The sequence below is a fragment of the Cetorhinus maximus genome, chromosome 19, assembly GCF_964194155.1.
Source record: "Cetorhinus maximus chromosome 19, sCetMax3.hap1.1, whole genome shotgun sequence".
Classification (NCBI taxonomy): Eukaryota; Metazoa; Chordata; class Chondrichthyes; order Lamniformes; family Cetorhinidae; genus Cetorhinus; species Cetorhinus maximus.
The window spans coordinates 66183006-66197517 of record NC_135897.1 but is presented as its reverse complement, the minus strand read 5'-3'; the positions used below and the strand labels follow the sequence as shown (position 1 = coordinate 66197517).

The 14512-nt window shown below is 43.0% G+C and overlaps 1 protein-coding gene across 4 annotated transcripts in view; it reads right to left on the bottom strand.

The window, feature by feature from the left end:
* Positions 1 to 5462, bottom strand: part of capn10 (calpain 10) — a 40955-nt gene extending 35493 nt beyond the window's left edge. Inside the window, exons 1-3 of one of the 4 annotated variants that reach the window (XM_078563981.1) lie at positions 4501 to 5462; positions 4037 to 4257; positions 1613 to 1744 (exon numbers count right to left, since the gene is read on the bottom strand). In XM_078563981.1, coding sequence (XP_078420107.1) covers positions 1613 to 1744; positions 4037 to 4177 — 273 coding nt within the window. In that variant the 5' untranslated portion in view covers positions 4178 to 4257; positions 4501 to 5462. Of the gene's footprint in view, positions 1 to 1612; positions 1745 to 4036; positions 4412 to 4500 lie in introns of those variants that run through there. The other 3 variants (XM_078563983.1, XM_078563982.1, XM_078563980.1) reach the window with 3 other exon arrangements.
* Between the last annotated feature and the right edge of the window lie 9050 nt (positions 5463 to 14512).

Genomic DNA, 14512 nt, shown 5'->3' with positions numbered 1-14512 from the left:
CGCCCCTGCTCACTCTTGCTCCTATTTCCTATGTTCCTATGTTCCAATCATCCCACAGTGTTTTACAGTGAATGAATTACTTTTGAAGTATAGTCACTGTTATAATGTAAGAAACACAGCCAGAGAAAGCAGCCAGTTTGTGGAGCTTTGCTGTGCACAAGCAATGTGATAACGATCAGATAAACCTTCTTTAGACTTTGGTATAAGACTAAATACTCCACACCCTTGTTCTTTTTCAAAACACTGCCATGGAATTTTTTATGTCCAGCCGAGGGATCAAATAGATCCTTGGTTTAATATCTCATCCAAAAATCAGCACTTCCAACAGTGAAGCACTCCCTCACTACCACACTAGAATGGGAGCCTAAAGAGCTCAAGTGGAGTAGGACGTAAACCAACAGCCTGATTAATATGTGAGAATGCTACCAACGGAACCACGCTTGATACTGTTGAGTGATAACATTTATATTTTTACAATGGCAAATATATTTGTCAGACAAGAGTGACATCAAAGATCATTGCAACATGAAATTTGCTATCTCAGATCAATCCCTGAATGTACAAGATTTTATATGTTTTGACTATTAATGATTGATACTATTAGTTGGGGTAAAAATGGATTCATACAAAAACCTACTGAGAAATTAATTTCAACTAAGTTCTAAAGATTCTTATACTTATTTAGAACAGATCATATAATGCCCACAGTATTCATAAATCTAAGGGATTCTGCATCCAAGAGAGATATCAGTAACAACTATAAAAGCTAAGTAGACAGAACAGGTGAGTAACTTTGCATATCAGTGGATGGATAGGATGTCCAGGGAATAGCTAAGAAAAAATTAAGAATATTAATTTATATAACACCTTTCATGACCTCAGTAATACCAAAGCACTTCACAGGCAATAAAGTAATTTTGAAGTGTAGTCATTGTTGTGATATAAGGAAGCCTGGTGGCCACTTTGCATAGCTAAGTCCCACAAGTAGAAATGAGATAAATTACTAGATGATCTGTTTTGGTGCTGTTGCTTGAAGGATCATTACTGGCCAGGACTCTGGCAGAGCTCCTCTGATCACCATTGAAAATGAGATTAGATTTTTTTACATCTGCCCGAGAGGCCAGATATTTCATTCAAGAGATAATGCCACCAACAGTACAATATTCCTTCAGTACTGATTTAATGTGTGTGGCAAAGCATTGTGCTCAAGTCTCAAACTGGGGCTTGAATCTATAGTATTCTGAGGCAGAGATGCTACCGCTGAGCCACATGAGTAAGTGGATGAGTAACGAACAGCTGTGGGAGTGATGGGCAAGATCTGCTCCCACTTGCACTAAACCACACAATTGCTCCTTTCCTTGCCATACTATGAAGGAATATCCACTTCTTCACCTGCAGCATTCAAATATTTTGGAAAGCAGGAAGTCAGGCCCAATTAACATTCTGCCTATCAGCACCAACTGTTCTCGGGATTCCCAATTAAAACAGCCTCTCAAATCGGTACTCTACTTCTAGCTCCAAAACAGCTGCTGCTGCCAACTGGTAACTACATCACAAGTAAATATTTTGCATTCACTGATGAATATCACAATTAGGTTTGTCTTCTTTCTACCTTGTCCAACAATAATCTGTTCTTGCGCAAAGCTTCACAAGCACACAAAAACCAGCAATCTCCCAAAAGGCCTTGTTTGATGTATCCATCCTGTGGGTTTTCTGGAAACAACCGAGGAGAACTGGAAATTTCCTGAAAATTGCAAGCAAATCCGGTCAAACAAAAGAGCATATAAAGGCAGCAAAAGACTCCTAACTCTACCTTATACTAGAGCATGCAGAAAAATCACCACTTCAACTCCCCTTAAAGATATAGAAGAGAGAGTAATTCAGGTTCTAGATTAGAAAATGAAGCTAGTTAACATTTATAACAGGGTTTACTCTATAGTTATTTTTTAAAAAGTGAAATTATTTTTATAGATAATTTATATACATTAGAAAGTTTCCAGTATCATGCAACACAGGGGGCCATTCAGCCATCATACTTGTGTCATATCTTTGAAAGAGCTGTCCAATTATTCCAACCACCCTGTATTTTCCACATACCTGGCAAAATTTTCCTTTTAAAGTATATTCAATTCCCTTTTGAAAGTTATGGTTGAATCTGCTTCCACCATCCATTCAAACAATGCATTCCAAATCACACTAACCGCTCCCCACCCTCACCCATCCAGCTTTTGTCGTCTCCTCTCTGGCCCTTCTGCCAATTATTTTAAATCTGCATCCTCTTGCTACTGTCCCTCTGACCAGTGGAAATAGTTTTGCTTTATTTATTCTATTTTGAATACCATTATTAAATCTCCCATAACCTTTCCTGTCCCGACAACAATCCAAGCATCTCTCATCTCTCCACTTAATTAAGGTTCCTTATTCCTGGTACCATTTTGGTAGAGTTCCTCTGCACCCTTGCTTGACATCCTTTGTAAACTGGGCCCAAGAATTGGACAGCTAAGGCCTAACCAGTGATTTATAAAGGTTCAGCATAACTTCCTTGCTTTTGTACTCTATGCCTCAATTTATAACAATTCCAAATGCTGTTTTTTTAAAAATCAGTTTTAGCAACTTGTCCTGCCAGCTTCAAAGATGTGTGTATGCAAACCCACAGGTCTCTCTCTTCCTGATTCCCCTTTAAAATTGCACCATTTAGTTTATATTGCCTCTCCTCATTCTTTCTCACAAAATGTTTGGCATTACACTTCTCTGCATTAAATTTCACAAGCCATGTTTCAACCATTTCACCAATCTGTTACTATCCCCCTCTCTGTTTAATATATTTCCACAGTTTTGTTTCATCTGTAAATTTTGAAATTATGCCTCCTATACCCAAATCCAGATCATTAATATACTTCAAAAAGACGAGTCCTAATACCGACCACTTAACAGAGGAGACCGCCACTGTATACTTCTCTCCAATCTGAAAAGTCCATTGTCTCCACTACCTTCTAATTTTTGTCTCATAGCCAATTTTGTATCCATGCTGCCACCGTCCTTTTAATCCCATGTGGGCTTCAATTTTGCTAACAAGTCTATTATGTGACACTTTATCAAGCACCTTCTAAAAGTCTACTTACAAATCCTCAACTGCATTACCTTTGTCAACTCTCTTTATTATCGAAGAACTCAATTAAGTACGTGAGACGCGATTTAATTTTAACGAATCCCATATTGGTTGTCATATATTTTTCTCAAGTGAAAATAAATTTGTCCCAGATTATGGTCTCTAGAAGTTTCATCACCACCGCCGTTAGACTGACAAGACCTGAGTTTATCCCTCACCCGTTTTTTTGAATAGGGTGTAACATTTGCAACCTTCCATTCATCTGACACAATTCCCATATCTAAGGGGGATTGATAGATTGTGGCCAGAGCATCCCTTACTTCTCTTAGCAACTGCTTACAACATGAAATATAATTTCAACAGATTGGGTATTAACACATCATATCAGCTTTTGTACAAAACAATATCTGTCAATATCCCTTAGACAACAATAAAAAGTACAGAGGTCTCTTTAGAATTAGTTGTAAAAGTAGTAGAATTTAAATAATTATGCACTTTATATATTTACAGGGCAATATCATCACTGTTTTTAAGTAAGAAACGTAACATTTTATCCATTGCATTTTTCAGGTCTCCCCACTGTACTTCCCACCTAACATAAAAAACAGGATTATGATGAGGCCTCTGCTGAAGGCACTCTGTAAATGTCTGCTCTAAAGCCTAACAAAGTCCCCTAAAATGTCATGAACTTAGATTACACACCCCCACCTTGGGAAAAATATTTGATCTGATCTATTCACAGCATCACAGATGATATCTGATTTGACAGTTATTGACAAAAATCTATGTAAAACACAGTAAATTTAAAACATTACATAAACATGCACATGTAAGCAACATAACTACCCATCAGCCACATGACAAACTATATATTTAGAGCCTGTGTAATTGCTTGAGACGCTTTCTAACCAGACAATAGATTCTCACCTGTGGTCGTAGCCAAGTAATTTTACCTCTAAATTTGGCAATGGGCGTAGAGTAACTTGAAAAAAGAGACGTGTTAGAAGCAGGAAAGTCATTATCTTCAAATAGTTTCTTCTCTGGGATCTCCATATCCCAAACAGTCATTGTCACAGAAGCCTTCACATATGCTCAAAAATATTCCAGCAGAATGACATTTTAATCTCCATCAGTTTTTTTCCTTTAGACTGAGAAATAATTATTCAAGTAAAATTATTACAAGGTTAGCGACAAAAACACTCATTTATTTTTCAATTATAGATGTGATCCATGTAAAAATCATGCCATCACAAAGGTGAAGAGAGCTCACTTAATTCTTATGGCAACACAGGATAATTACCCCTCTCCCTCTGGACATAAAATTATTTCGTCAGTAATTCCAGAGTTTTCACCTCTACTAGAAGTCCAATTTAAGTTTTGATTACAATTACCTTTTTGGTGCTTTTCTACACTTGTTACCCAACCCTTGCATTTTAGATATTTGATCTCCTCTTCCCAAATCTTCAAGAGTCTATCCTAGTCTCTAGGTAAGCAGTCAGTAAGGTCTAGGTAGGCCGCTGTAATGCACCCGAGGTAAAGAATATCAAACACTGTCTGATAATTTATCTTAAAATTACTGGAATTCATCTTTTACCTCCATCTCTCCTAGTCATCAAAAAGTGTTACAGCATATCAAGCCTGGTTTTAATTTTAAAATATTAATAAGATATTAAAAATAAATGAATGAATATTTTAAGTGATGCGCAATTACAAGTTTATAGCACTAAGGTTGTGAGTTGGGAAAAAATAATAAAAGTTGCAATCTAATGCTAAGCCATTCTTTTATAAATAACAACTCAGTCTTTATTTCTTGCAATCATGTGACTGTGATTATCTCACGAATCTACTTTAACATTCCCGATGAAAATTCCAATTGGTTCATCTATCAACTAACTCAGCTCAATGAACAGATCCAGGTCTTTCACGACACCTTTTGACTGTTTAGACTCCAAGTTCTGGAATTACTTCCTTCCCAACACACGTCTCTCCACTTTCATCTTCTCCTTTCAAGGCCACCCTTAAAATCCATATTTTAGTTCAAGCATTTAGTCACCCCTCCTAACATATCATGCCTTGGCTCAGTATTGTCATGTAATTGCAAGTAGTCGCTCCATAATTTAATCACAGGAAGCTACAGTCCACCACTGTCTGAAATACCATCTTGTGAGCAAAGAGAAAACAAACTGCTAAAAGGAAATGATCTCTGGATCAAAACAAATTCCATTGATGCTGGAAGCATAGATTGGAGTGCTTTTCAAGTCAGTAACTCATCAACATGTTGAGGTAACGTTTATAAATACTGTATTGCAATGTATGACCTCTCATGCTTGGGTGGATGTATTAGTGTTTCACCCTGTGCATTATCTTGTGTAATACTGCAGGAACTGAGATACTCTTCATCATACACTGCAGCAGTGATTATAGCCAGAAATTCTAATGAAGTGCAAAAAGCAACCCTTTATTAGCGGAAGCTTGCTTCCAAGATTGGACCAAGTCAGCATCTTGTTACTGGGTCAAGAGTAGTTGTACTGGTTGTGATTTTTATAATGAATTGTATTTGCTATTGTTTCATGTCACTGAATCATGCACTTCCTGTAGATTTCCTACAGTTTTCCCGTGCTTGTGTCACCGGTCGCGGTGAGGAATGTGCTAAAGACTCGTTCACCTGCCTCCCCCGCCTCTGCTCGGCTCCCAGCCGGGCACGGATTCAGCCGAGCGCCGGGGACTCGGGGCCCGGACTCGGATATTTCACAATGGGGGGGGTCAGTCGTTCAAATAGAACAAGAAACCGACAGGCGAGGTGATAGAATTGAATAGATTTACCTGGAGGAGGGACGGTCTGTCTGTCTTCCCGCTTGAAGAGAAATGTGACCAGTTTCAGTGTGTGTGTGTCTCCCCTCATTTCTACTGGCAGCTCCGCCTGTTTGAATGGTGCAGAAATGGCCAGACGCTCAGGCTCACATCACTCTCCAGGCTGACAATGCCGGCAATCGCCCAGAGTGGATGAGGAGGGAAGCAAAGATTCGCATGTTTATGGTGCCACTTATAACCTCAAAGACGTCCCACGGCTGTAAACACAGTCGCTCGGTCACTTTTTGAAGCGTAGCCACTGTTGTAATGTAGGAAATGCACCAATCAACATCACAAAAACAGATGCTCTGGTCCTCACCACATTGCTGTCAGCAAGAGGCTTAAACTGTGCATAAACTGGCTGCTTTGTTTCCCACAAAGTACATCATTGCACGTAAATCACTTCGAGACATCTGGAAAGCGCTATATAAATTCAAATCTTTTTTTTTTATTACTCGCACACAACAAGTTTCCACAAACAGAAGTGTAATAATAACCAGGTGAGCAGGGAAGGAGAAGGTCCTCCGCTGGTGGACCTCAGAAACGGACAACTTGGGTTTGCAATAAATGGAAAAACATTAGGATTTAGTCACCATTTCTGGAACAATGTGACGCAATGAAATATATATAGTTAATAAAAAATTTATTAATGCAATCCTACTTCGTCATCAGAGAAACCTGGTTCACTAAGAAAGTGTGGCTGAGTGGTCTAAGGCACTGGATTTAGGCTCTAATCTCAATGGAGGCATGGGTTCATATTCCACCGCTGCCTGAGTTTCAGACGGTTCATCTTGCAGTCAGTGATGGTGGTATAGTGATGAGCACAGCTGCCTTCCAAGCAGTTGACCTGGGTTCAATTCCTGGCCATTGCAGTTTGTTGGTTTTTAAAACCTCTCACATTAGAAACTCCAAGCTTGGAGCTGAATTTGATCCGTTTCGGTGAGATTTTCTTTTGGTTCTGGGATTTTGAGATCCTTGTCGACATGAGAACTAAGTGGTGGAAGAAGCGTACGCGCAGGCTGAAGCATAAAAGACTAAAAATGAGGCAGAGGTCCATGTGAACAACTGCTGAAGATGCAGTACTGATCAGGCTTTTTTGAATCTTACATGGCAGATGGACTCTGATGCATCTGTTTATATATCTTTTTCTAAGACCAACAATTTAGAGGCACTTCAGATGCTGGTCATGAGAAGATCTTGTACATTAGTCTGGGCCTTCATGTACAGCAGTTGCAAAATAAAATATGAAAACACAAAAAAGAACAATGAAGATCGGTTGTAGAGACAAGGATGAATAAAAAACATTCTTTCTATAATCAGCAAAAACATGTTCAAGATCACAAAAAGTCATGGAAAGATTGGGAGATTAGGGAAGGAAGAGAGCAAAAATAGATTAAAAAATACGAGGAAAGAAAAGCAAAATACTGTAGATGCTGAAAATCTGAAATAAAAACAGGAAATGTTGGAAATACTCAGGTCAGGCATAGTATTTCCGAAAGTTTTTATTTTTATCTAGAGTAAAGGGATGAAGCTGGGAAACATCATGGATATATGGAGGTTAGTTGTGTAATATAAAGGTCTGTGCAAAGCTAATACAACTAGATGCACAGATGATCCCAAGATGATTCATAAAGTACCACACCAAGAGGAAACACACTCATGCTTCTTAGGTGAGGTCAAAGATTAGGGATTTTCTCTCTGGAATGCAGACATCTTGGTTAATAGTCATCACACAAACTTTAAACTGGACACGGGAGCAGAACCATGGCTGAGAGACCTCTGGCTATGAGCAACAGACACACCACTCTATGAGGCCAGAATTTCTGGTTATAGCATAATTCTGAAACCATTAAGGTATGGCAGCAAACAAATCTTTGAAGTCATCTATGTCGTCCATAATCAGTCTTTTTTTCTTGAGCAGAAATGCCTCTGTTGCCCTGAACCTTCTTAAAATGTCAAAACAACTTCTGTCGCAAATTACACAGAACTGCAAGTTCCCAAGAGCCCAAATAGAAAAGATACTCTCGACTAGAACTTCAACTTTGAATTGCCTTCACTCTTTGCAGAGCCAGTTTGTCCATTTTCTTTGCAGGTGTCAGAAGCTCCTCATTGGTCAGACCAGCCAACCACTCAGATAATTACCATGATGCCTTGAGTGGAAGATAGCCAAGAGATGAACCAGCAGCAAGAACAGCCTCAACCTCTGGCTCTGACATCTGTTGGTAAGATACCTCAAGGCACCACAACACAGGTGCTGCAACCTCCGGCAAGTCCAACCGTTAGCCAGATGATGCTGGAAGAGAGAAGCAGCCATCAACTGAGCACAGCACATCTCAGTAAGGCATGGAAGCAAACCAATGATAACATTGTTGCACAGAAAGATGAACCACAAGGTGAGACCATTGATAAGTCACACCCACACAATGGGAAGAGACATCTTCTTACCAACATGCATCACAGTGAACCACATGCAGAAAGAAAAACAGAATGAGCATGATAGACGAGTTGCGAGTTCATTCTCTCCATAAGGAACTGGATAAACCAATGACCATCGATAACACCAGACGGAGAGTTGAGAAGGAGCAGCTCGACTCCAAAGAACGAGAAAAGAGAGTTAAGATCAACCAACAAAACACCAGAACAACCTCATCCAAAACAACCTCCTATTCATCAAGGTTTAACTAATAAAACTGAGTCTACCACTACTCCAACTATTTTAAAAACAAGATCTGGAAGAATTATAAAACCTCCAGACCACCTGAACCTGTAAACACAGAGACTTATGTGGGTGGAGAATCACAGAATCATACAGTACAGAAGAGACCCTTCGGCCCATCGAGTCTGCACCGACACGTGGTAAATACTTGACCTACCGACCCAATCCCATTTACCTGCACTTGGCCCATAGCCTTGAATGTTATGACGTGCCAAGTGCTCATTCAGGTACTTTTTAAAGGATGTGAGGCAACCCGCCTCCACCACCCTCCCAGGCAGCGCATTCCAGACCATCACCACCCTCTGGGTAAAAAGGTTTTTCCTCACATCCCCGCTAAACCTCCTGCCCCTCACCTTGAACTTATGCCCCCTCTTGACTGACCCTTCAACTAAGGGGAACAGCTGCTCCCTATCCACCCTGTCCATGCCCCTCATAATCTTGTACAACTCGATCAGGTCGCCCCTCAGTCTTCTCTGCTCCAACGAAAACAACTCAAGTCTATCCAACCTCTCTTCATAACTTAAATGTTTCATCCCAGGCAACATCCTGGTGAATCTCCTCTGCACCCCCTCCAGTGCAATCACATCCTTCCTATAATGTGGCGACCAGAACTGCACACAGTACTCCAGCTGTGTGGCCTCACCAAGGTTCTATACAATTTCAACATGACCTCCCTACTTTTGTAATCTATGCCTCGATTGGTAAAGGCAAGTGTTCCATATGCCTTTTTCACCACTCCACTAACATGCCCCTCCGCCTTCAGAGATCTATGAACGCAGACGCCAAGGTCCCTTTGTTCCTCAGAACTTCCTAGTGTCATGCCATTCATTTAATACTTCCTTGTCAAATTACTCCTTCCAAAGTGTATCACCTCACAATTTTCAGGGTTAAATTCCATCTGCCATTTATCTGCCCATTTGATCATCCCTTCTATATCTTCCTGTAGCCCAAGACACTGTTAACCACCCGGCCAAACTTTGTGTCATCCGCAAACTTACTAATCCTACTCCCCACCAAGTCATCTATGTCATTTATATAAATGACAAATAATAGGGAACCTAGCACAGATCCCTGTGGTACGCCACTGGACACTGGCTTCCAGTCACTAAAGTATCCTTCTGTCATCACCCTCTGTCTCCTACAACTAAGCCAATTTTGAATCCACCTTATCAAATTACCCTGTATCCCATGTGCATTTGCCTTCTTTATAAGTCTCCCATGTGGGACCTTGTCAAAGGCTTTGCTGAAATCCATATAAACTACATCAACTGCACTACTCTTATCTACACGACTGGTCACCTCCTCAAAAAATTCAATCAAATTTGTTAGGCATGACCTCCCTCTGACAAAGCTATGCTGACTATCCCTGATCAAACCTTGCCTCTCCAAGTGGAGATAGATTCTCCCCTTCAGAATTTTCTCCAATAGTTTCCCTACCACTGACGTGAGACTCACTGGCCTGTAGTTCCCTGGCTTATCTCTACAACCCTCCTTAAATAGCAGAACCACATTAGCTGTTCTCCGGTCCTCTGGCACCTCCCCCGTGGCCAAAGAGGAATTAAAAATTTGGGTCAGAGCCCCTGAGATCTCCTCCCTTGCCTCCCTCAGCAGTCTAGGACACAAATCATCCGGGCCTGGAGATTTGTCCACTTTTAAGCCTGCCAACACCTCCAATACCTTGTCACTCCCTGTATCAATTTACTCAAGAACCTCGCAGTCTCTCTCCCCGAGTTCGATATCTTCCTCCTCATTGTCTTGGGTGAAGACGGATGTGAAGTATTGGTTCAACACTCTAGCGATGTCCTCTGGCTCCACACATAGATTGCCCCCTTGGTCCCTAATGGGCCCTACTCTTTCCCTGGTTATCCTCTTCCCATTGATCTACTTATAGAATGGTGAAAGGCCAGGGGGAAATATTTCCAGCAATACCCCCAACTAGAATTGACAACTCTTGATCAAAGAGTCTTTGCTGCCAGGAGGGAGGGAGTAAACAGTGGAGTGGGGGCAGAGATTGGGGGTGGGGGTGGTAGGGAGGATGGGGGTGGTAGGGAGGGTGGGATTCAAGCCTATGAAGATTAGGGCTCCAACAGTGGTTAGTGAGTGCAGGTGGGAGTAAACAGGTACATTCTCATGAAATATCATCCCCTCTCTCACACCTTGTCTCCCCCCCCACATCCTCCCCCCTCAGCAACAGTCATGAGGGTGATGGTCTCAGCTCAGGACTAACCCAGCCCTCACCCCTGACCCAGCCCAACCATCCACTGCAGTCCAGGCTTACTTTCTCTCCTCAGTTGTTCAATGATTGAGTTTTCTCCTCTGGCAATGGTCCTGTAGTTGAAGTGCAGGGGTAGCAGAAGTAATTTAAATATGTTATGTAAACAAGAATGCATTGCAAATAAGTTGGATAAAGACTTGGAGGGAGGTGTAGTATAAGGATCTGGCATAGAAAGGCTTATCGTGTGACTGGGTACAGTATCACCCACAGTATGATGTAAAAGGACACATGACCTGAGTCTAGAGGGCAGTCTTGTACTGGACAGAAACGTGTGTAGAGACAAGCATGGAGACAGCTCCTAGCTTAGACCTTATGTTGTATATATGTATATAGTTATAAGTAGTTAATAAACACTTGCCATTAAACTATACAAGACTCAGAACCTCTTCATGAAACCTATGGAACTACACACATCTTACTGATGCACACGCATTGTAAACTTTCCTTCTCATCTTTCTCAATCTGTCTGCAGCCTTTGACACAGTTGACTACTCCCTCCAAAACCTCCCTACTGTCGTCCAGCTGGGTCAACTCACCCAATTTCATACTTATCTAATCTTAGACAGAAAATCACTTGCAATGGCTCATCTTCCTACTCCTGCACCATTACCTTTGATGTCCCCCAAGGAGCTATCCGAGGCCCTCTTCTATTTCTCATTTACGTACTGCCCCTCGGAGATCAACCAAAAGCACAACATTAGTTTTCATATGTAGATTGATGATACTCAGATCTACCTCACCACTACCTCTCAACTCCTCCACTGTTGCTAAATTATCAGACTGCTTGCCTGACATTTAGCACTGGATGAGCAGAAATTTCCTCCAATATTGGAAAGACTGAAGCTATTGGCTTCGGTCCTCTCTCCAAACTCCTCTCCCAAGCTACTGACTCCATTTCTCTCCTTGGCAAGAGTCCAAGATTAAGCCAGTCTGTTCACAATCTTGGTGTCATATTTGATCAAGAGATGAACTTATACCATCACGAAGAACGCCTATTTCCAGCTTTGTAATATCATGGCCCAGCTTCACCCCAGTCTTAGTTTGTTTGCTGCTGAAATCCTCATTCTTGACTTCGTTGCTTCGAGATCTGACTCTTCCAATACACTCCTGGCTGGTCACCGACGTTCTAACTCTGCAAACTTGATGTCATCCATACCTCTGCTGCCTATGCCTTAACTCACACTAAGTCCCGTTCACCTATCACCCCTGTGCTCGCTGACCTACATTGGCTCCTGGTCAAACAATGGGTGGAATTTTCCGTGCCCACTGGCGGCATGATAGGTGGCATGCGCGGACAATATGGCGTGATCAGTTTCACGACAGTGGGAAGGCAGGTCACAATCGTCCGCTCAGCCCACCAATGGTAGGCCGTGTTTCCCACCAATTGTCATCAGGGAGCTCATTGTAATACATCAGCATATCATTAAAAGGCAATCCCTCCACGCTCCCCCCCACCCCCCCGATCATTTAACAACGTTGGTGGGAAAGCATATCGTCGTGTTTCACAACAGCACACAGGCAATTGCACTTGGTGGCCTTCACTTTGGGGGAACTGGAAGTGAGTGAACAGCATCGTTCTGCAGAGCTCGCCAGGGTCGCCTGTTGCCTAGCAGGCTTCAGGGGGGCTGGGGAGCCGGGGTGAAGTGCTGCCCTACTATGGAGGCGACTGTTGTCAGGGGCGGGGGAGGGGTGGATGTGGTGTCTGGGGACAACTGCTGCCCTGCCTTGAAGGCGACTGTTGTCTTTAGGGGCGGGGGGGAATGTCCAGAGGCAACTGCTGCCCAGCCTCGGAGGTAACTGTGAGGCGGGTGGTCAACTGCTGCCTTGGTATTGGATCCCGCGCACAAGAAATTGAGCTGGGGGCAGGGTAGGCAAGGGAAGTGGCCATGCAATAGAGACACCTGTATAAACTCACCATTCCCATGCAACTGAGACAGTTCAGGGGCAGCCACTGTGATATAATTGGGGTCAGGCTCCTAGACTGCCCACCCACACAAGCGACACAGAGGCACCAAGTACTCTAGACCTTACCCCCAACCCCCAGCACAGTCTGCAAGTCCGCGACCACTTTACTGGACTGCAGAGCAGTTGAACTGCACACGTTGTATAATATCCTCGCCAAAGCTGGCCATGTAGCAGTCGCTGCTGGAGGCACTCACAGCCCTGGCAATCTCGGCATCCTGGTTAGAAACAGTCTCCCCAATGTCGCAGGCTGACAGGGCAGCCATGCAGCGCACTCATCTGTGGCCATCTGAGTGGAGGTCAGCACTCTCTAGGAAGAGTTAAGGGGCTGTCTCACAGGGCCAGGAAAGGTGCTAAGTACACCCATGCTGACCACGTCTCTCTTTTTCATGCCACAGGAAGACCACATCAGGAGCATGGAGTCTGGTGACCTAGCTGTGTGCCTGATGGCCTACAGAGAGCTGAGAAAACGGAGGAGAGAGTGACTGAGCCTCCTGGCCGCAAAATGGCAGGAGTAGCAACCTCAGGAAGAAAGGGCTGCTGGTGCTCCCACATACGCTGCACTTACGGAGCAACAGTGAGCCATGGCTGGTCGGTGCCTAGCAACACCTAGGGTCTTTACAAGCTGTCTGTCATTCCTGCAGATGACCGAGAACCAGTGTCGCCGACGACTGCGCAGGTCTAGAGACCTAGTCGCTCACATCTGCCACTTACTGCAGGACTTGGCGCCAAGGGAACTATGGAGGGCATCCACTGCTAGTGGCTGTGAAAGTGACCATGGCGCTCAATTTCTATGCCAGTGCTCCTTTCAGGGCTCCACAGGTGGAGATATCATAAGCTGCCATCCACGGGGCAACAGAGTGACTCGTCTATGATGCTTCTAGTTAAAGAAGTTCCATCAAAACCAAACTAAGCAAAATTTACTCGTGAACGGTATCAAGTGACAACCAAGAGAAATGGTCGCAAAACCAGAATGGGAGCAGGAACTGCGCACATATCTGGATAGGAAGTGACCGGATTGGTATAAAGTTTCGGGCTGCGCGACAGATCCCTAGAAACCTAAAGGAAATCAGATGTGGGAGGTAGCCCTGGAGCAACAGGGTAAAAAGGCAAAGGGGTTGATTGGGCCAGCCGTAATGCTCACCTGTTACTTAGAAAGAGATGATTTAGAGAAGAAAAATAAGAAATTGGAAGAAGAAATTACGAGACGAGTTAGAAAATCTGAAACAGCGGACTGCAGCCGTTGAAGTGAATCAGCATAGCTCGGTTATACATGTGGCTAACGTCCAGACCCAGGCTGAAAAGGCTGAGAAGGAAGTTCAGAAGCTAACAAAAGATCTGGGTAATGCCTGACAAATGTGCATCGACTTAAAGGTAGCACTTACGGTGTTGAGAAAGGAACAGCAAACGAAAAATATGATACTGCAGACCATACTAAATGTCAGAAAGAAATAGATCAATTAAAAGCGTAGCTTTTCACCAAGAGAGGAATCACTTGTGCTATGGGTCAGAGTAATAACTACGATGATGAAGGTGACTCTGAGGGTGTAGACTGGGGTAGAGGAGGCATCGGGTACAGACACCACGATGATGGTGACTG